Source organism: Streptopelia decaocto (genome assembly GCF_964273445.1).
Source record: "Streptopelia decaocto genome assembly, chromosome: 17".
NCBI classification, from domain to species: Eukaryota; Metazoa; Chordata; class Aves; order Columbiformes; family Columbidae; genus Streptopelia; species Streptopelia decaocto.
In genome coordinates this window covers 10,988,842-11,011,861 of record NC_138672.1, presented here as the reverse complement: position 1 = coordinate 11,011,861, position 23,020 = coordinate 10,988,842, and the positions used below count along the sequence as shown (strand labels likewise).

The 23,020-nt window shown below is 42.6% G+C and overlaps 1 protein-coding gene across 6 annotated transcripts in view; it reads left to right on the top strand.

Annotated features, from left to right (window-relative positions):
* Positions 1-226: 226 nt before the first annotated feature.
* Positions 227-23,020, top strand: part of DENND1A (DENN domain containing 1A) — a 139,476-nt gene continuing 116,682 nt past the window's right edge. For all 6 annotated transcript variants that reach the window (XM_082067940.1, XM_082067937.1, XM_082067939.1 and 3 more), the window contains exons 1-3: positions 227-384; positions 5,218-5,288; positions 22,622-22,665. In XM_082067940.1, coding sequence (XP_081924066.1) covers positions 368-384; positions 5,218-5,288; positions 22,622-22,665 — 132 coding nt within the window. In that variant the 5' untranslated portion in view covers positions 227-367. The remainder of the gene's footprint in view (positions 385-5,217; positions 5,289-22,621; positions 22,666-23,020) is intronic.

The following is a 23,020-nucleotide window of genomic DNA, read 5'->3' as shown; positions in this document are numbered from 1 at the left end:
TCGGCCGCTTTCTAGCCTGAGGGGAGCGCGCGCGCGAGCAGCCCCGCCTTTCCCCCACTCCACTCTCCCCCCCCCCCGCGGCGGGCCCGCCGCGGGGGGGGGGGGAGAGTGGAGTGGGGGAAAGGCGGGGCTGCTCGCGCGCGCGCCGTGCGTTGCCATGGCAACACAGCGCGCGGCGGGCCCGCCCGCACTACAGCTCCCGGCAGCCCCCGCGCCGTGACTCGGCCGGGGCGACGGCGGCGCGGGCCGGGATGGAGTGAGGGGGCGCCCGGCGGAGGGACAGAGCGCGGCCCGCCGAGCTCCGGCCCCCCTCCCCTCTTTATTTCTCTCTCTCTTTGGTCTGGGTCTATGCGGCCCCACAGAGACCATGGGATCCAGGATCAAGTGAGTGTCCCCCGCCCCCAGCTCTTCAGCCCCGCTTGCAGGCCCTCTGGAGAGCGAGAAGGGGACTTCCCCGCTCTCCTTCCAGCGCCCTGTGAGGCCGCGCGGGCGAGACCCCTGTAGGCCCCGGGGTAGGGAGAGAAGGGGAGAGCGCTGCCCGGCCCAGGCCAGCCCGCGGGCCGGGAGGGAGGAGGTGGAGGGCCCGTCCCGGCAAAGCCCGACCCAGGGCAGCCCCGGGGCTTCGCCGGCCTGTCTGCCCTGAGGAGAGGAGGACACTGGTTTCCCGCCCTCAAGCCCAAACCTGCTGTGTCGTCTGCTCTTTCTCCCCGAGTTCAGCTCTGGGTGGGCAGTTTGAGCGTTGTCGGTCAGGCCTTGAGGAGCGTGGGTGCTGCTGGAAGGGAGGAGTCTCATTGCCAGCACCTGTGACCTCTGTTTCGGGGGTGCTGTGGGGTCGAGAGAGTTCAGAGCCTTCTTGCCTTCGTTAGAGTGTGCTAAAGGAAACACAGATAGTCTAGATATATCTTGAAAATGTGTTAGCAAGGGGATTTGGGGGAAGAAGAAGAGTGGTGCAACTGATTAATGTGTTGGGCGTGCACCTCTGTGCCCTTAATGTTTTTTAAATGTTCATAAAACTAGAGGTTGATTTATTGGAAGGTCCTGTTGGTACGTTTGGTATTGTCACATTAAAGATATCAGTCCATTCATATGCTGTTCCAGACAAATTCAGTTCCTCTGAGACAGGTAGAGGTGTAATAAACCCATCACCAAGCAGGCAGTGCTGACATCTTTGTGCATGAAAGGTGCGACAGAGTGGAGACGTCCAGTTAGATTGTGTTTTATTCAGCAGTTTCAGTAGGTGCTGCTGAGCAATTGCTTTTCCTTCTTGAACACAGTGTTCTTCAGGATTACACAGGGCTCTAACTTTTCACCTCTTTTGTTTAACTTGAATATGAGACAAGAAGAGACTAGAGAATTTGTAGTGTCCTTAGTGTGATGACACATCTTCATGTTCCCAAGCCCGTAGGCTGGATAGACATAAATGTGTGTCTCTCCAGCCAGGTGTCTTAGGAAAATGTAAGCGGATAGTGAGTGCTTGTAATGATAGCTCTGAGGTGACTGGTGTTCCAGAAGGCAACTTTCCTTCTTCGGGAGATGCTGCAGGCATAATTTTTGCACTTCTTTGGCATATGGGTTCTCAATTGTTGCTATGAAAAACAAAGTCTGAGCCACTAGTTAAATTCATCTTGAACTTCGTGAGAGAGCGTTTTGTCTGTTGTGTGATTAAGCAGCTTTATCTTGAGCAACAATTGATAAATTGTTTTTTTCTACTTCGGACAGAACACTGTCCCCAAGTAGAGTAAGGCCAAAATTTCAAAACCATATTGAACTACATAAAGAGTGAGAGAGCCTGTCTGAATCTGAGCCGGATGTTTGATCCAGCAAAGATTTTCAAGTTGATAAGTAGTACCCTTATTGGGGCAGGTGGAAGTGTGAATGAGAAAGCTGTTTTATAATTGGGTATACTGAGATATGTGTCCTTCAGTGCTGTGGCCAATGCGTTGAAGCCTTAGCAAAAATCCAGTAGTCAGATCTCTTGCTTCTTGCTATCGATTGATAATTATGAGTGATATTAAACTCCTTGGCACGTGGTCGCTTGCACACACTGTGATATACTTCGCATGAAACCTGGACATATGTGTCAGTTTTATTTTTGATGGATGTGTAGTAGTGAGTCATTTGAGTGAAAGATTGCTTAGAGAAAATTATCAGTATGTGCATCAGACTGAAGTGAAAGACATCAGGAAGTTGCCAGCAATCCTGTAAGCTTTTTGGCTTGTGTATAGCTGCAGGCGAGAAAAAGGTAAATTGCGTATTGGGTTACAGTGTTGGGTTAAATTCTGTGTTGGAGCATCTTGTACGGAATGTGCAGGGCACTCTGTGCCAGCAGGATCATGTAAGTAGTTAACCTGGCTGCTATCGCTTCTTGGTAGCCTTCAGTACTCAAGACATTACAAGAGAGAAAGGAGCCTGAGCTGTGCTCCTAGCAAAATTGAAATAGGCTTAAGGTATCCGCCTTCCATACATACAGCTCCAGAGAAGGAGTTGATTTAATTTTATTCTGCACAAATATCTTGCAGTTTGGTAAAAAGCAATAATTTTGACTGTAAAAGGTATATAAATACCTCTTTTAAAATATTTGTATTTTTTTTATTGCATGTGTTTGTTCACTTGATAACTGACCATGGGTCTTTAAGTGATTATTTGGAGGCTATTGGGAGGAGAGAAAACTTTGTGTGTGTTTAAGTTTATAATGCTGTGGATGATTTCAGTGGGTTGAGATTTCGGTGCGATGCACAGGTGGCATTAGATGTCTGCAGGGTACTTTAATAGTCATAAACATGGGCTGCAAAATATTATGATGCATGTTTATGCTATATTTGCAAACTCCATGAAATCTTGTAGTGACTTGTTTCCTTAATTCCACTGAAAACCTGTAAAATGTTCAGAATTCAACAATGACTTCATTCTTGTACTGAGGTGTTAGCTTGTTGAATGCAGCCTTTAATATTCAGTTTCTGACTTGGCAAAGCTACTTTAATTTCACTGTTCGTAGAAATAAGTGGACGTTTGTCATGGAATATTAAAATACAAAATTTAATGTCTTTTTGTCTGAAAGTTTTGGTATGTAGTGTGTGCTCTTGCCAGCTGTGGTATACAGTGTTTTCACTAAAGAATTTGAACACAGACTCTGACATAATACTAAAAAGGTGTTTGTTATTTTATCCATTAGCTGTAAAAATATTATAAAATTTATAAACATTTAATTAAGGAAACAAGGTGCTAAAAATAGAGACATAAACCAGGAGGGAAAGATAAGGCTGCACAGTAATATAGATGAAAGGAAAAACACATTTCTGGTGTTACGTGGATATCATTTCATCCTCATCCTGTACCATGACTGTAGGAACAGAGCTCAGAATCTCAAGACTGGAAGCAGATTATATGCAGCAGCTCCAGGTAGCACAGGGAGGATTAATCAAGTTTGGTTTATACTGCAAAATAATAGTTGATTTGTCGATTTTTAGATTTCTCATAACTTAGGAATGTAGTTTTCTGAAAAATGGCTACTTAAGACAAATCAGTTGGGAACTGATGGCAAATTAAATTAACATTAATTGAATTGTGAACCACTGTTGCTCCTGAGAGGTGCTCTGTAAAACTGTGGAGTGTGATCCTGTGCTACTGAAACCAACGGTAGCTTTTCTGTGGATTTAAGTAGGTGTGGGGTTTGGCTTAGAGCCACTCAAGTTACACTAAGTGGGCCTGTGGTGTAGTTAGAAATGTTTTGCTTAATTCCTTTTGGTGTTAAAGTAGGATTAAAAATAATAGAAATTCTCTGAAGAGTAGGCTGGACTCCTTGACATGTTTAATATATTTGGGTTGAGATGCTGGGTAAGATGAGTTTCATTTTTTAAATTATTATTCGGGTGTCACAGAATGTCAGGGATTGGAAGGGCCCTGGAAAGCTCATCCAGTGCAATCCCCCCATGGAGCAGGAACACCCAGCTGAGGTTACACAGGAAGGTGTCCAGGCGGGTTGGAATGTCTGCAGAGAAGGAGACTCCACAACCCCCTGGGCAGCCTGCCTTCTCTGTATCTTCTGTCACCATGGCACCCACCTCGTTCATCAGTGGCCTACATTGCCTCTGGTGTTAGTTTTATCTGCCACGTATTGGAAAAAGCTCTTCCTGTTGTCCTTGACCCCTCTCACCAGGTTTAATTCTAAGGAGGCCTTAGCTTTCCTAGTTGCCTCCCTACACCCTCTGACAACAGCCTGATATTCTCCCCAAGTGGCCAGCCCCTCCTTCCATGATCTAGAAACTCTCCTCTTCCACTTGAGCACACCCAGCAGTTCCCTGTTGAACCACGCAGGTCTCCTGGCTCCCTTCCTTGACTTCCTATGTGTCAGGATGCTCTGATCTTGTGAAGAGAAAATCACTTGAGCCCCAGACTCTTTTACCATCCATCCCAAGGCCTGAAATCTTTCATTCCCTTCAGACTGCGGGATGCAGCTTCCTCCCCATCTGTCTGGAAGATCAGCAGTGGGTAGTAGTCTGTTGGGTGCACCAGGTTGGGGAGCGTTCTGGTGATGTCCCTGATCCGGGCTCCAGGTAGACTGCACACTTCCCTACGATGAGGGTCAACTCTGCACATTGGGCCCTCCGTCCTTCTCAGAAGGGAATTGCCTACTACAATTACCCTTCTTTCTTTCTTATCTGAGGTGGTCTGGAGGCGTGGGCTCAACTGCCTCTTTCCCTGTGACCTCGCAGGTGGGCCTTGCACCACATCCTCACCTACCTCCTCTTCAAGATCCAGGGCCTCAAACCTATTACAGAGGGGCACCTGGGGAAGTTCGGCTCACGGTCCTGAACTGGAACTTGCTTCCAACCCTCGTCATCTTTTCTGTCCCCTACCTCTGCCCGACAGCGACAGGGCAGGGGCTGCCTCAGGTCTTCTCCCTCTGCCCGACAGGGGAAGGGATTCATCACCTTTTGGGGGGTAACCCCTGGAGCCTCTCTGAGTGCCACGCCAGGGAGTTACTCCACCAGCCGATTTCCTGTTCACACTCCCTGGTGGTCAGACACCCTGTTCGTACTGACTCATCCGAGCTTCAGTCGTATCTTGTTAATATTGGTAAGGCAGAAAGATCTGCTACAAACCAAGAAATCTGGTTTACCGGGTTGTCACTGTAATGTATGCATTGACAGAACCGTTTTGACTGACTGGAAGCAAACTTGGAAAAAAGTCTGCTAAATACTTTTTTTTTTCTTTCAGACAAAATCCTGAAACTACATTTGAAGTGTACGCAGAGGTGACCTGTCCAGGAATCAGCTGCGCTGGGAAAGGTACTGCTTACACTTAGTTCTACCTGTTGATTGGCAAAAACTGTTCTTAAGAATTATGTATTGTAAGGTGATGAAGTGTATTTAATATTATGCTGTTCTAGCTTTTAAAGATATCTGAATCACTGGGTCTGTGGAATCTTTCGTATTTAGGATTAATAAGGAGAAATTCTTGCCTCTGTCCATGACTGTGGACAATTTTCTGATTCCTTTGACTGTTTTGCCTTTTTTTTCTTTTAAAATAGAAATAACTCTTAATTAGGTTGAAAAAGTAAATGCGTTTTCACATTTGTATTTGCTGCTTATATAAGAAAAGGGTAGTTTTAAAAGAAAAAATACTCTAAAACTTTTTGTGTAGAATTTATTTTTACTTCCTCTTCCTTTCTTGTCTACACAAGCATTTTTATCCTTTCCTGGAATTCTTCCTTTGAGCAAATGATTTTTAGCTAGAAATAAGGCGTGAATGCAGCTTATGATTTTACCAAACATTGCTATTGAGTCATAATTATACAAGTACTTTTCTGTAATATTATTTCTGACAAGTGTTCCTGTGTTTATACTCGAGAAGTCTCATAACCATTGAAACCAACATGTAAGTATATTTGTGATCTCTAAACCCGAGAAACTTGAACAAATAAACAGAAAAACGAAGGTTGAAATTTGTAATCCCAGAATTTAGTTTGAGATATTGTTTTGTGAGATCAGGCTCGTGAATGTTACAGAAGGGAGGGATGTCAAAATTAAATAATAATGATTAGTCAACATATACTGAAGTAATATCCCTTTTATCTTTTACGAAATGGTCATGTGTGTATTGTATAGAAGGTATAATGAACCGCTAGGAAGGATTGTTGTATTTTATTGACTGGAAAGCCACTCGTCTCCTTTTATACGTGTAGTTGTTTGTTACAATCAGCGCAAGTCAAAGCGCTGCAAGTCTCTCCTGCCAAAGCCTCCCTAGGAGCCGGGAGCGGAATCCAGCTCTGGCTGTCCTGCTGCTGTCTGCCATCACCACTATGGGATGCAACTGCAGGAGCCCTTTTAATAACTGCGCTTTGTTTCTGCACATCTGACCTGGATTCTAGTGCCAGAAAATCGGAACAAATTTGACCATAAACATTACATTGTACAGTACTAGTGTCTGGGTATAATCTTCTCTTTGAAGTTTGTTTGCATCCCCCTGGAGGGATTAATTCCCTGCTGTGGGAAGGTGGGTTAAAAAGCACAGAAACTACTTTACAGGTTTTTAATTGGAGAATTTAGTATATATTTTGTTCTATAAACCAACTGATTCTGTGGGAGTTTTGCTTAGTTGTATTTTTGGGTTTGTTGTGAGCACTGGTAGGTGCAAAATCTTCAGAAATTGTTTTTAGTGAGTAAAAAAAATGTTTTTACAACTTGCCTATTGTGAAGTTACTAATTCTCTCTGAATAATACTGTAAAAGATTCTTCCCATCCCATTTTTTTATATTTAAGAGGTGCCCTTTATTCTCAGAAGTCTTAGATTTGTGTATCTCCAAATACTCTGTCCTCGTGTTCTGAAGGGAGGTGCTGGTTCGGTTCTCCTCAGCGTCAGCTGCGTCTAACAGCCGTGCTGTATCCCAGGCAAATCACCATTCGAGAAATAGGCCGAGAGACCTCCCTGTAGTCTTCTCTACTTCTTGACCAGCTGCTCTGTGCCATCAGACCAACAATGCAGAAAGCAACTTGGTTTTTTTTTTATTGGTTCAGGCAGGGTATGTATGTTAAATGGCAAGGAGCTGTTACTGTTAAGAAAAGCCCAATGTATAAAAGGACTATAAGGAGCAAATTAGCAGGTGTGTTTAAAAAAAACCTATTTCTTCCTGTGCAATGGATCCAAAAATTAACTAAGACAACTGTTTTTGAAGTTTGTGTCTAGTATAATAGTGCTATTGATCACTTACAATGCCCTTAATTCTTATATCAATCTTCTGGTGTGGTCTTGAGGAGAACAAATTGCTCCAGAGCTGTAACAGTCCTGGTGTGGGAGATTGTCTGGCCTGTGGGATGGTAAAACATGCCTCTGTTTTGTTTTATTCAGAAGTTTGTGTAGCAAAGGATGTTTTCCATGTGACTATTAAATATCAACTGCAATTAAAAGCTTTAGTATATTTCATGGTTCACTTGCCCCTGGCTGAAATGGGAGATCGACTTGTGTTCTGAGCTACTGACAGACAATTGTACATTCAATAGCTTTATTGCTCATGTAATTTTTACCAATCTCGCATTAAATGTTTATTTGCTTAGTAACTTTTGAAGTAATGAAAGCAGCATTATCCATTGACCGTCATATAGAATCATGGAATCCTAGGATTATTTAGGCTGGAAAAGACCTTTAAGATCAAGTTTGACCACAAACCAAGTCTGTCACTAAACCATGTCCCTAAGCGGCACGTCTACGTGACTTTTAAACACCTCCAGGGATGGTGACTCAAGCACTTCCCTGGGCAGGCTGTTGCAATGCTTCGTATAGAAGGTTCCCTCTTAGTTACCAAGACAGTTGATTGCAGAAGGAAAAAAAATCTGTTCTGACCTCCAAGAAAAACATCAATAAACTGGAACCAGTTCAATGAAGGGCCACCAAGATGGAGCACCCGCACTGTGAGGAGAGGCTGAGAGTGCTGGGCTTGTTGAGCCTGGAGAAGACTTCAGAGACCCGAATAGCAGCCTTCTATACCACGAGGAGATCAGAAGGTATCCAGGCTCTTCACAGTGGCATGTGGCTGCAGGACAAGAGGCGGTGACACAGACTGAATCCAGAGGCATTCGGACTGAATATGGGGAACGTGTTTGCCATGAGGACAGTCAGGTATCAGACCAGGGAGGTTGTGCAACCTCCATCCTTGGGGGTTTTCAAGACCTGACAGGATCGCAGCCTGAACACCTGCTCTGACCTCACACCTGGCCCTTCTTTGAGCAGGAGGTTGGACCAGAGACCTCCCGACGTCCCCTCCAGCCTGAGTTATCCTACGATCCTAAGATTTGATTCCAAGAAGTGTAAGCTTCAGGAACATCTGGAGGATGTTTTGTATTCTTAATAACGTATGAAGAGAAAACTTGATTGAAACCAAAGAAGTTGAAAAAGCAAAGATCTTTTCTTCCAGTCCAGGCAGAACTCTGCCGAACCACAATGAAATGTATGAACTGAGAAAAGATCACTGGATCAGCTCAGCTGTGATCTCTATCCTTTCCCCTCTAGACTGTTTAGAAATAATGATCATCCATGCTCAGCATTGGTGATTTGTGTATTTCTGGCACATTAAATCTTTGGTATGTTGTACAATTCCAGCATTCATTTGTATCTAAAAGCTGTGTTTGTGCTTTTCTTTCTTATATTCATATACTAAGTACTGATGAAATCTTTTAATTTTCAAAGCGGTTTATGATCTTAAAACTGCTGAAGATCATTCATCAGAATGTGAGAGATTTAAGGATCTTGCTGGACCTCAGCCAGAGATCCTCAGTTGTTAGATGGGGCTGTGAGAATTGTCGTTGAACTGTCACGCTGTTTGGGTAGGAAAAGAGAATTTGTTAGTCTGAAGTAACCGATCGAAATAGTCTCTAAAGTATGAATATTTGAAAGTAAATGCTTGGAAGAGTAAGACACCCCCCCTACAGCCCTGTCTGGGAGGACATAGCATGCTTTTGTGTGGGGTTTTTGTGTTCTTGCCAAAGCAGACATTATAAAAGTATGTCAAATCTGCAGCTTCACCATGGAGCGTGCCAAAAGGCCTTTCTCTCCAAGGACCTCATCTTTCATCTTTTTGTGAGTGTAGCATAAATTCTTGCTGTGTGTTCAAGGAAAAAGCTAAAATGCTTTAGTTCAGTTAAAGGACTTCTCTCTCTCTTTTTTTTTAAAAGCATGGTAAGTTAGAAGCCTAAATGCGATAGCATGGACAAAGTATAAGTGCATTAGAGTTTAAGAAATGTTCACTGGATTAGTAAAGGAAATGTAGTTTATACTACTTCTTTTATGACAGAATTTAAAAGGTCTTGCTGTAAGACTCTCGGTGTGCTTCTTTCTTTTCTCAAAAACATACCACTAAGTTGAAAAGGGAGATGAATCTTAGAAGGAAACTATTAACTCTGAGGGAGTTTATCATTGTTTGAGAGAAAGGATGAAATTTGCATTTGAATTGGCTCTGAGAGTAGCATGTACTACTAATCTTGTTCCTACTAGAAGCTTGTGAGTAGTTTAAGTACTTCCTTCTTTACTTTTCATGTTCTAGCCCTGTGCTGTAATAGCCCTTTCCCTCCCTCCCCTCCCCAGTAGATCACGAATGTTATAACTTAAACTGATGAAGCCCTTTACTCCACTGGCAGAAGCCATGATGTGCTTGGGCCCTAAAATTATTCTACACTTGTCACTATGGTTTCCGTGATAGGACTTGCACAGGTAGAGCTTGCTCGCAGGTTTCTGTCTCTGCAAAATAGCTGTCCTGCTACTCCTTATCGTTATCTTTTTGTCATGTGTTGTAATTTTAGATAATAGAGCAGCACCTCCCAAATAGATGAAGTATTGTCTGGAACATAAACAGAGTTACTGCAGTAGGATTAAGTGAAGAGTTGGTAATTCAGAAGTCACCTGTACACCTCTCCGAGCAACCTTTATGTTTGAAGGTGAAAACGCTGGTTGAAGACTGCCTGTTCTCTGCTGAGAAACAGATAACGTACCGAAGGTTTAGGGATAACAAGGAAGTGCAAAATCCATGCCTCCTTCCATTAAATAAGTGCTTGCTTTCGAACATGCTCTGTAACTCAGGTATCACAAGTTTTCCTATCCCATCTTTACAGTATTATGTTGCTACAGCCAACTTCCTAAAGCGGGATTGGAAAAGTAACCAAATCTGAGTAGATAGGTAGCATTTGGGAATTCTGATACTCTTAAGCTGCTGCTTTGTTTTTCTGTTTCCACTCGATCGCTTTTCTTCTAAGTACAACCAAGGTGGGGGATTTTCACAAAGAACTTACTAGGGCTGCGGTGTCCAGATCAAACAAGCACCATGGGCTGAACTGCTTTGTCTGAAGACAGTTCACCGTTCGGCTTTTACAGTATAAATGAAATACGTAACTCAGATTTGAAGAGAAAAATATTAGAATCTGTTATATTGTGAGTCATCATAAATTTTATCTAACACATTTTTTAGGTGTGTTCTTAGCTGATGATAGATTTAATAAAAGCCCAAAAGGTTAACATCAAGTATAGCTGAACGTTCTGCCGTTTCTCTAAGATATTTTGTGGGAAGAGGTCTGTTGTTGGTTCTTTTTGCTTCATGCTTTAACTACTTCTGTCTACAGTCTTTTCTATTCCCATGTATTTACTGGTCTGCACTAGATTGCTACTGCTGGCGCTGTTTAACTAGACAGAAAAATTCAGAAAGTCTCACTCACAAGACTTTAAACTCTTTTGTTGATTTATATTTTTTAAAGGAGCTTGACATCTTCATCAAGTTCACAGTGGGCCTGCTTTGTTTGCTTTCTCTTGAATGCTTGATAAGATTTTTCTTCTATTGTTTTGTGCAGCAAGGACAGAACTTGCCATGGCTGAGGTGGTTTTTTTGTAAATCCACAATATGGTCATTGTCTGCTGCTGAATAATTGTGACTGCTTTTTGTACAACCAGAACTAAGGCTTTGGCTGTGAACAGATTCCTTCTTAGCGTGAAAAGAGACTAATCCATGTAAATACAGCCCCAAAATAAAGCTTTACAGAAAAAGGGAAAGGCTGCTAAGCAGGAGGGCAGAGGTCAGCAATTTAACCTTTAACCTAACAAATAAGAAGCATGAAAGTTCCCGAATTGGTTTACAAAGGCAAGCTCCTGTGATCTGTCAGTTTTTCTTTTCACGATAGAGTTGGGTGAGAAAACTGACTGACAGCTAGTGCCTTTTTAACTGCAGGTTGAAATTAACTGCTAAACTGAAACTTTTTAGGGAGGTTTTTTAGTGGTTTTGAACAAATTATTTCCATTCACTAGCGGTACTTACAGTTTTCCTTGAATTTATAGAGGAGGTTGGTCCTTGTTCTTTTTAAAGAGTTCTAGTGACTCAATTTAGATAGCAAGTACTACTGAAACGTTTCATATTCCAGCATTTGAAGCAGTTAAGAGTTGGATGGCGCACTTGTTGCCATTAACTCTGTGGATGTGCTCCTTTAGGAGCAGGGCTGTGGCTGCAGTAACTGCAAAGACATTGCACTCTGAGTACAGTCCACAAGTTGCTGTTGAAGGGGGAGCGTCATTCTCAGTCATGAAATTTTCCAAGGTGGTTTGTTCTTATTTAATCACAACAGGTAATCTAATTAATGAGTGTTAACTTTTGCTCAAAGCTTAATGCTTCTGCAATCAGCTGTTAATCTAGATACAGACATTTCCATAAAGAACATTTAATTAGATTGTCATTCAGATGAAAAAGAAACAAAGTAGTAATGACTTTCAAGTAGACTCCCTGTAGATTAAGAACAGCTTTTTCTTTTTTTCTCTCCCTGATGTTGTAAGCGCCACCCCAGAAATGACAGACACTGGGGCCATGTGCAGTTGTACTGACGCTTCCTATGAGGGTCTTCAATAGAAATATTGGAGTTTAGAGATTGTGTCCGTGTTTAGTCTGTTGACACGTAGGTCAGTAATTCTACACTCCTGTAATGTGGAAGCAAAGCAAATTTGGTAAAGCGAAAGATGAACTAGATGTGCCCCTTTGTCCTATTGCTGACTGCCTGGGAGAAGAGCCCAATCCCCACCTGTCTAGAACTGCCCTTAAGGTAGTTCTAGAGAGTGCTGAGCTCAGCTCTGAGCCTCCTCTTCTCCAGACTAAACAAGCCCAGCTCCCTCAGCCTCTCCCCATAGGGCTTGTGTTCAAGACCCTTCCCCAGTCTTGTTGCTCTTCTCTGGACCCGCTCCAGCACTTCAATCTCTTTCCTGACCTGAGGGGCCCAGAACTGAACACAGTACTGCAGGTGTGGCCTCCCCAATGCAGAGCACAGGGGAAGGATCACTGCCCTTGGCCTGCTGGCCACACTCCCTCCCAACTTGGTGTCATCAGCAAATTTGCTGATGATGGTCTCAATCCCCTCGTCTAAATCATCAATAAAGATGTTAAACAGGACTGGACCCAACACTGACCCCTGGGGGACACCACTAGTGACTGGCTGCCAGCTGGATGCGGCCCCATTCACCAGCACTCTCTGGGCCTGGCCCTCCAGCCAGTTCCTAACCCAGCAGAGAGTGCACTGGTCCAAGCCGTGGGCTCTCGGCTTTTGCAGCAGTAAGGCACATTCTAATCATAAAGAACTGTATTATGTTCTGTCGATATCCTGACATCCTCACTCTCTGTGAACGTGCTGCGTGACCTGCTTTGCCCGGGTTCCCCGCCTGGGGCGGGCGGAAGGAATGCTGAGGGTGCCGCTGAACCCGGCTCATGGGGAAGGAGGATGTTGGCCCTGCTGGGACTACCAAGTTTTGATAAACCACTTGTCAAAATTCCAAATGCTGACAGATAATTTGGTCTTGAGAAGATGATTTTTGTCTTTTCTAGATGGAAACAACTTTCAATGTACTTGTTAATCAGGCTTATTACATGGAAGAGTGGGATAGAAACCACAGGCTAATATATTGATCCTATCACATCCCATTTTATCTAGAGGTGACATTTGCACATGAAAAAATGTTATAGATATGTTTATTTTGCTTTATTGTGATTAATGTCCTTCCACACTAAAGCTAATATTATGTTTGTCCTGTGTATTTGTTGCACTTACTTAATGACTTAAATGCCTCACTCGTGTTTGTGATAATCTATCATCTTCTTTTGTATACAGTGGTGTTAAAAATGGTTTTGATTATGGTTCGAGAAAATTTACTTGTAAATTATTAACTAAAAATACATACCACTTCAGGGTAGCGTGGATTCCGTCAGTACAATGTAATTAAAGAGCTCTTACGGATATTTTCTGCTGTTGAACGAGGAGGATATAGCTTTGCGTCTACCTTGGCAGTATTCATAACCAGAAATAGACGTAGCGAGCAAACAGAATTATTTTACTTGTTCAATAATTTGTTCTTTAATAAATTGTAGAGGTTAAATTAGCAGAACCTCACAATTTGCCGTCTCTCTTGCATGGAGATGGCAAAAAGCATGGTTTGTTGCACTTACAAATACCAAATGTGGTATCAACTAATACAGTAATTACAACACTTGGCATTTTGATGTATTTCTTGATTGCTTTACTCTGGGTATGGGATTGGGGCCTTCAGTAAATCATCTTGAAGCAGTTCTGTATCTAGACTAAATCCTTGGAATACAGCGAGGATCACATGGACCATTAAAATGGAGTATTGACATGTTTTTAAAATAGTCATGCATCTCAATTTTGTTTATCTGAAAGTTTTAAAAACCTAATGACCTCATTGCAGCTTGGCTATAATTACCATGTTTAAACTTCTATGCATTTTTTAGTTTAAACAGCCTTTGTGCTTTTTTTAAACCAAAAGAAAATTAATGAGAAGAGACAAAGAGACATCAAAGAGGTTTTCCCTCTGATTGCAGTGTTAGAAGTTTTGCCTGAAAATAGGTTACATTTCTTCTGTTTTCAGCTGAATCCTCATTAACTTTACATTTTAATGATGTCCAGAGCAAATTATACGATTATGGTAGATGCCTTAAAGGGAAGCTTAAAGGACACCTTTTGAATGTTTGTTTCTTTATTGGTGGCAGTATTTGCAGCAGTATTATAAACAGTGTTAGAATGCTGAAAGTAATCCCAAAACATAGCAGAAAAATCGTCCATTTTTGCCATATGTGTAGTCTAAGTATCTTCATTTAATATTTAACGCAAGTGGAGCATGTTGGGGGGATATCTTCATAGAAGAAAAATGTAAATCGTGGCCTTTGAAAGAGTTTACAAATCACTTCTGCGTCTTATAATCAGCGTAATTTATAATGATAAAATAAAATGGAGAAGATGATTGCAGTGTTAATAAAGTGATAGTTTGTATTTTTACAATGACATAAAACATTACTGGGGCCACTTGATGGAATTGCAGTTTGATCAACGTAGGGGACACCATGAGCAGCAGTTCTGTGTTCTAATGCTCCTTTCCTACTAAAAATGAGGATTCCATAATTGACTTTTTAGATGGAGATTATTTCAAATGCAGCAACAAGAGCTTGTGTCTGGTGCACCTTCAGCAAGGTTAACTGGAATCGGCGATAGCTTGAATGGAAGTTGAACAGGTAGTTCAAGATAATCTTATGAAACAAAAGCATATTAAAAATAATCGCAGCCGCTCTCCCAGAAAGTATATAAATTCTATATTAACCTTGTTTTTCTGTTCCCCTTCCCCTCACACCTTTGCCGCACAGAAGGATGTGTCATTTGTGTGTCATTTATGTGTCATTTCTGACTGCAGCTCAGTGAAAAGTCACAGAGTGTCAGGGGTTGGAAGGGACCTCGCAGGCCCATCCAGTCCAGTCCCCGCCGGGGCAGAACACCCAGCCGAGGTTGCAAAGTCAGCCCAAACGCTTCTGCTGCCCTGCCCGGACTCTCGGTGTCTGTGCTTTATGAACAGCACCTTTGATTTTCTTGTGCTGCACTCTAATCAATAAACTAAATTTTTGGGAGGTGTGTTCATGGCAAAGGGGTGGGAAGAAGCAGCAGGAGTGCCCCCAGGCTCCGTCACCTGCTGTGAGATGTTCTTGAGAGCTCCGGTCTGCAGTCATGACTCGCGAAACAACCCTTGGAGTTCTGAGAATTCCACCTTAAGGGTCCTACCATTTTATGATCTCGTCTTCCACTGAAATTTGTATAGCTTTTTAGCATCTTGGCATAGGTACACATACATTCATATGTATCTGAATTTTTCCCCTAATTAATAATTTTGCTGTAGAAACTTGTCAGAAATCTGAATTATCAGGCCTGCCCAGGAGCTGTGGCAGCCCCGGGCTGTGCGTCCTGCGTGGTGTGCTCAGCCGAGCTCTTGTTTAAAAGAGGTTTAAGTCTTTCCGATGTTTGACACTCTGAAAAGAGCTTTTGAAAGTGGTGGTTTAAGTAAGTTCCTAGTTTAGCTTAAATCTTTTAGCTTTGATGCCTTCTAATGTAACTTTGGTTTGAAGAACCAAAGAAAAAGAAGTTGAGTGCAATTTCCTACCTCTTTTGCACCTTCATTTTGTAATTATAGGAGAATTTACAGTAACTTAATCTTTAGTTGAGATGCTTGATAAAAATACTGATTAATAAGCTCTAGCTGACGAAGATGTGTATGTTATTTCCTTGGCACGCAGGATTTTGTATAGAATCCTATTAGCACTGACAACCCGACACGTTCTTCCTGGTAACTTCTGCAAGTATTTGCAGTGTGGCTATTTCCAGGCGGTTGTGTTAATGACAGCCAAGGCTGAAACATTCCGATCATTCATACCCTGTCCTCCCTTTCTCATACGTGTTTCTCTGCTCGGTGTTTTTGCCTTATTTCTTTTGCTTTGTTGTGGTCAATTCAGCCAGTATAATAGCAAAGGCATTGGCTCTTTTTTTTTCTTTAATAAAGAGTTATGTTAGAGATATACTATAACAGAGATAAGAGCTATTTATGTCCTAAGCTATTGATTTTTAATTAATGTTGCCTGGGCTCATACATGTTGGCAGAATTGCTAACAGCTTGTGGCATTTTTTAATTCACATCTTCTTTTTTGGTATTTTGACAGTGTCATTCATATCTTATGAAAAAGTACCTCGTCAGGTTAAATGTGTTAAAACACCGAGGGGGGAAAAAAAGGAGAGAATGGAACATAGGGCTGCCTAGAAACCTTGATCCATTGCCAAAGTATTTAAACAATTTAGTGTTTTGGTTTTCTAGCTCCAAGCTGCTTCTCAAATCCCTTGCTAATTAATCCAGTTAATTCTTTGTAGACTAACTGTATGCAGCGCTTTTGCTTGTGCTTCCATCGCCGAGAACCCTGTTTTGTTTGAAGCAAACCTAAGCCCTGTTATAAAGGTTGTAGTAATAAAGTGAGTACTTGCAGATGTAAATACAGTGTTTTGAGGCTATTTAAAAGGAGTTGTTTGTGTGTGTAACTTCTAATTTAAACTTTCACTTTAAAAATTAAATATATATGCTTGTATAAAAAGATGGAGAGAACTTTGTCATTAGTTTGATCGTTTACAAAAAGGCAGTGGAGCCTCTGTGGAACAATTATGGTGTGAAGTATTAGTGTTGTGATATTACAATTAGTGATAAATGTTTATTTTGCAACAAGTGAATTACTGTAAATGCTGTTTGCTTCTATACGCCAGAGTGGATCATTAGTTACAGGACAAATAAGAGTTTAACGGCAAAACGAGTTTTTAGAGTGACCTGTTGATAGTTTGTACTCTAATGAAGAGAATTCAAAGCCGATGTGAATTCAGAACTGGAGCTCAGAAGCCCGATTAGCCATTGTATGAGACAGTGAGAGCAGGGTGGACGCTCCTCCAGGTGCGCTCGCTGTGCTGAGAGCAGCCACAGCTCCGGGGCTCGCTGGTGGCGTTCGAGATTGTTGGAAACCGCTTCCCCTCCTCGTACACCGAGCAGCGTGAGGACGGGACTGCGGGCGCTGGCACCAGTGATGGTTCCACCAACACTATGGGAGAAACTAAACTGAGGGAGTGCGGTCTGGACGATCGGGTGACTGCGAACTGGCTGAAGGGAAGAAGCCAGAGAGTTGTGGTCAATGGGCTGAGTCCATTTGGAGGCCTGTATCTAGTGCAGTGCCTCAGGGGTCAGTGCTGGGGCCTGTATTATTCAATATATTCATTGGTGACTTGGACGAGGGAATAGAGTGACTGTCAGCAAGTTTGCTGATGACACCCGCTCCTCGGGTCCTTTGTCCTCCCGATAGATCTGCATGTCAGCACCATGGGGACGGTGACCATCTGCACTTCAGCACCTGTGGATCAGCCTGTGGAGAGAAGAAGGTGCAAGTGGATTAAAGCTGCATTTTTAGGTACCTTTGGAGCTGGTAGTGAAGGAAAAAATTGTTCTCAGCGAATCTGCTAAGGGTGGACAGATTGAAAAGAGTTGGAAAAGCTCTTGAGAAGGTCTGAAAGTGTAGTTAGGAGTTTGTTGTGTAATACAGCTTGGCAAGGAGAAGAGAAAGGAAATTAATAAATTGCTAGTTTAATGTATACATGGTACGTATACTTTGCTTTCTGTTTCAATGCCATCTGAATAACTGAAGCGTCCTGAAATAAACAGAGATGCAATAACAGAAATTTTGAAGCCGTCAAATCCCCAAATGGTTCCGAAGAGCTTGTTTTCTGTGGAACCTGGTGCTGCTGCGAGGGAGATCCCCGTCGGAGCCGCTGTTGGTGCGGAGCGGCGTCGCTGGGAGCTGGGGCTTCCCAACTAAAGGAACACGTGGTAACTTTGAAGCTGAAAACAGTTTGAGACTGTCAATATTGAAAGTATGAAAGTAAGGTCAGAGTTTTAAACATTATAAAGTTACATAGCTTGAGGCTTAGAAATCAGGATTCTCTGTTGCATGAGTAACAAAGGAGGGATTCTCTGTGTAGTTCAGACAATTATACCGTTGCTGAAGAGTCGGGTGTTTTTCCTCTTGTAGTCCAGCACTTCAAGAATGTGTGGTTGGCTGGAACACTTTTGTTCCAAGTGCTTTTTGGTTCAGTTCAGACGAAACCTGAAATGTGGCGGTCCATATAACGGTGAATGTATTTCTGCAGTACTTGTATATATTTGCCTACTACTAATATGTCTGTCGGAATTTATGATGTTTGGTGAATTTTGGAAAGAGGTAGAAGAGGAGCTGGAGGACTGTGGTGTGTTTTGTCAGGTTTCCAGGCGGGGAGGGCTTCCCAGCGGCTGCAGCGCAGGGCTGTCACCAGGCAACTCGCTGCCTCGCAGCAGACGTACAACGAGCAGGAGAGCAACCCGTTCAGTGGTCACGGCCCGAGCACTTGGAGCATATCTCTATTAAATTTATAGAGTGCTGAAAAGGTTACGAGAAAAAAATATACTGATCAAACGCAAATTAAACAAATTACTAAAAACAAAAAAAGCCTACTTAAGGTAGGTGTTCCTACTCAACTTCTGCATTTAAACACTTTTGTGTAATTATTACAGGCAACCTGTAAAATGTTTCAAAACACTTTGTATTTAATTTCATAAGCCAGGCTTTGTGGATTTCTTGAACATTGGAGTAGGATGTTACCTAATTGTATTTTTTGCATGTTTCAGCTGCTGTATAGTTTACTGACTAGAATTACAGGGGAAAAAAAGAATTAAAACCATAACCCATTCAAAATTTGTGCCTATCATGCCTCCTGGAGTTTGGCTTAGATTTCCAGTAACACTAAATTTCTGGGTTGGCTGAAGAACAGATGGTTATGAAGAGAAATATCCCCTTAAGTGCATAGTAAAGCAAACTCAAAAGATTCATCAACCGTGCTTTAATGTGGACTTGAGGTATCACCAAGGTAATTAACCATTGCGTATAAAAGATCTGAAGACCTCAGATGAAGACGGGAGAAACATGTAACAAACAAGACTTGAAATAAGTACTTTTTGTCTTCTGGTTTTGATCTCTGTGATTTCAGTTTGAGCTCTATCCTATGCATTCCCTTTTTATAGTTCTACCTTTAGTTATATCAGCGTTTTCTGCTCTTCTTTGTAAGGAAATAATTCTGAGTTTTCTGATCACCAAAGACATCTTACGCTTTCTAACATCGCCCTATTCTGTTAGTAGAGGAGAAGTTTATCCATACTGTTATACCTCAGGTTTTTTAAAAACTGATTTCTTACTATGGATGAAACAAAAGGAGTTAAGGATTTAATACAGAGGTAATTCCCCAACCGTATTTCAAATATTGAATATGCTATGCTTGCAATGCAACTGTTCCACAACTTCCATTAAAAGAACTGATAAAACTTTTCATTGAACCTGGCACCCTTCCATGTAGGAATCCAAGAGAGTAAATAATAGCAGTTGAAGATGGAACATGTTACCTTATGAAAGGGTCTGACTAGTCACAGAATCCCAGAATGTCAGGGGTTGAAGGGCCCTGGAAAGCTCATCCAGTGCAATTGCCCCATGGAGCAGGAACACCCAGATGAGGTTACACAGGAAGGGGTCCAGGCGGGTTGGAATGTCTGCACAGAAGGAGACTCCACAACCCCCCTGGGCAGCCTGGGCCAGGCTCTGCCACCCTCACTGAGAAGAAGTTTCTTCTCAAATTTCAGTGGTATCTTTTGTGTTCCAGTTTGCACCCATTGCCCCTTGTCCTATCACTGGTTGTCACCGAGAAGAGCCTGGCTCCATCCTCCTGACACTCACCCTTTCTATATTGATCCCCATGAATGAGTCCCCCCTCAGTGTCCTCTTGTCCAGCTCCAGAGCCCCAGCTCCCTCAGCCTTTCCTCCCACGGGAGATGCTCCACTCCCTCCAGCATCTTGGTGGCTGCGCTGGACTCTCTCCAGCAGTTCCCTGTCCTGCTGGAACTGAGGGGCCACAACTGGACACAAGATTCCAGGTGTGGTCTCCCCAGGGCAGAGCAGAGGGGCAGGAGAACCTCTCTGACCTACTGACCACCCCCTTCTAACCCACCCCAGGTCCCATTGGCTTCCTGGCCACAAGGGCCCAGTGCTGGCTCATGGTCACCCTGCTGTCCCCAGGACCCCCAGGTCCCTTTCCCCTACGCTGCTCTCTAATAGGTCATTCCCCAACTTATGCATAACTTTTCCAATATTCTTTTACTTAACGTGTATTGGATCTAGACTCTGACAGATGCGTTTTCTTTAATACGTTGCTTCTTGATCTGCTGTGTTACAACATCATGCTGTAGAAGGGGAGAGCTGATGTTGTTCTGTGGGATTTGACTGACTTCATGCTACAGGAGAGATGTGAAATACAATATTAACTGGACCAACTCTTCACGTTTTGTGGTTATGTTTGCATTAGCATTTAGATCAGGGCTAACTTCAGTTTGTTCTGGAGAACTGTATATAGCCCTAAGTAAAAAATTCCACGAGGAAGTTGTAGCTTAACTTGCTTTATTTTGGAAGGATTTTTAATGAATCTATGTAAGACAGTGCTGACCACTGCCTGGGAACATTTTGCTCCTCACTGCCTGTCTGGCTCTTGATGTGTTAATAATATAAAAACAATTATGGAAATCGTGGTGGTTTGCTGAATGTGTTCTGGTTTTCTCCCTTCCTGTTTCCTATGATGTATATTTTATGTCGCCTTTGCTCTCAGTTTTTCCCGCTTTTGGATCACTTTACTGAACTCCGAACAGCAGTTTGTGTGTGAGTTGCAGACCTTATATTCGGTTTCTAGATAAAACTCTTGTGAAAAGCATTTTTGTGTTACCAGTGAGGTTTTTGGCACTTGCTCTGACTTGAATTCCTTTTCATTTTAGAAGGATTGCAGCTATAAAGACCTTACATAATTTTCACTGTATTTTTCAATTTGGGATTAGTATATGTGAAGGATTTATAGGCAGTATGGATTAAATTGCCTGACTTTTATCAGAAGAAACAGGTTAGTATGTATTGGGGTGTGTGACTAACTGTGGGAAGTATGTTCTGATAGTCTTTTGAAGAACTTCCCTGGTTTGATAATTTCCATACACTTCAAATACAGAGCAGTTTGAGTTCCGCTACTTGTAGAAGTAATTAAGCATCGCTCTTCTAAGAGCAAAACTCTTCACTCCATGGTGTAAGAGAAGTTGAGAGTAAAAGAGCAGCATAGTTACACTAATATGCCATTGTAGCACGTTCCCATCCTGTCATCTGGAAAATTAAATCAGGTTGCAGCATGGATTAACATCTAGACTTGTGAGGAGGGGAAGGTAGTGTCTTAAATGCCATGAAATTGAACAATGGGATTATAAAGTTCACAGCTAATTTCAATATTCTTCTGTATTTGGCTTTTTGTTGAACAGGATTCTGTAGAGAGGGGCAGTAATAGCTCTTAGAACTTGGAAACATTCGCATATTTACTAAAATACAACAATATCTTGATTATGATTGAGTAATCAATACACTATAGTGCATAGATGTGAGGTAGAATCTCTGCAGGTGGAGGGAAAAGCTGAATGTGTTAGCGATGAAGACCGTGTTCACCTCGTGTGCACCCATGGTCTGCGTCGTCCCTTGGCGGGTCCCTGCGTGGAATCCAGGGGCGGCCGTGGCCGCGCAGGAGAGCGTCACTCCCACCTCCTCGGCTGCGCTGGCGCAGCTGCTGAGCGGGTACGCGCCTGCAGAGCTGCGTGCTCTGCACTTTGCTTGCTTGTGTTCGTGTAGAAGGGTTTACTCATATGCATATATAAACTTTGATATATTGTGTATGCAGTTGTGTGCGTGTAATGGTGAAATGGCCAAAATAAGCATTTGATTGTCTGGGAAAAGTTAAGCTACAAAGTTTATTAACATGCAGTCTTGCTGTATTTCTAATGTAAAAAGAATACACCTGAATGAAAAGTTTGCATCTGCTAGCAGTGGGATCGCCAATCAAGGAAATTCTTACTGGAGTGAACTTTGCCAATGGGAAATTTCGGGTGGGACTGTTGTGCACTAGCGGTGTGTGGTGTCTGGGCCACAAGAACCACCGTTCCCATCAAGCCTGAGCCCCGCGCAGTGGGACGGAGCAGGAGAGGCTGCATGTGTGTGCGCGTGTGTGTGCGCGTGTGTGTGTGCATGTGTGCGCCTGTGTGTGTGTGTGTATGTGTGCATGTGTGCGCCTGTGTGCCTGTTACTTCATTCAAATTGTGGATAAATATTTTTTGTTTTCTAGGGAGCATAGCGTAACGTTACTACAGAGTAATTTAGAGTGCTTGTAACGTGGTATCACTGCACGCTGGTGCGGAGGTTAATGGATGCGGTGTCCGCAGCTGGTTATCCAACTGCAAACTAAATCTCGGTGCGTTTGGGAACCGTTTCCCGGGGACAAGCCTGGCTGGCAAATTGCAGCCAGAAAGATATTGCACAAGGTAACAGCCTAAAGCACAGTGCAGCACCAGGACATCTCTTATAAAATAATTTCTATATAAATATATATTTGCATATACATGTGTGTGTGTGTACACATGGATATTTATGGTTTCATACGTTTTGTGTGTGTGTTTTATAGACAATTTTTGTCTTTCTGGAGGAGGGTAAAGGGAGAGCCTTGAAAAGTCCTTCCCTGCTCTTATCCACACAGCAGCCTCAGCTGCCCTCCTTGGATCCCCTGCCAGGGTTGCTATCATCTTCTGATCAAATATTAATGTGTGATTCTCTGCTTGCTCACTAATCCAAAGCCAATTAATATTATCTGTCAATTATTTACAGATCCTGAGGTGCGGAGGCAATTCCCAGAGGACTACAGTGACCAGGTTTGGAATGCGTAATTAATTTTTTACATGACAAAATTTATTTCAGGGTTGTTCAACATATTATTGCTGCTCTTTTTACTGAAAGAGATAAATGCATTCTTAGAAAGAAAAAGAAGCTGTAATTAGGAGCAGAAGGATAAAAACATTTTCACATTTACAGCAGAAAATAGAAGGATTTTGGATCTCATAAGATCGTTTTACAATCTAGTTTTTACAAGCGAACATGAGAGCGGGAAGGAAAATTTATTAATAAATTTCACTTTTTGCCTTCAGGTGCCACAGCCTGCGGTTCATTTGGCAGCCCCGGCCTGACTGTCTGAGGGGTTTATAGCTGTATTTAACTGGGCACCTGGCA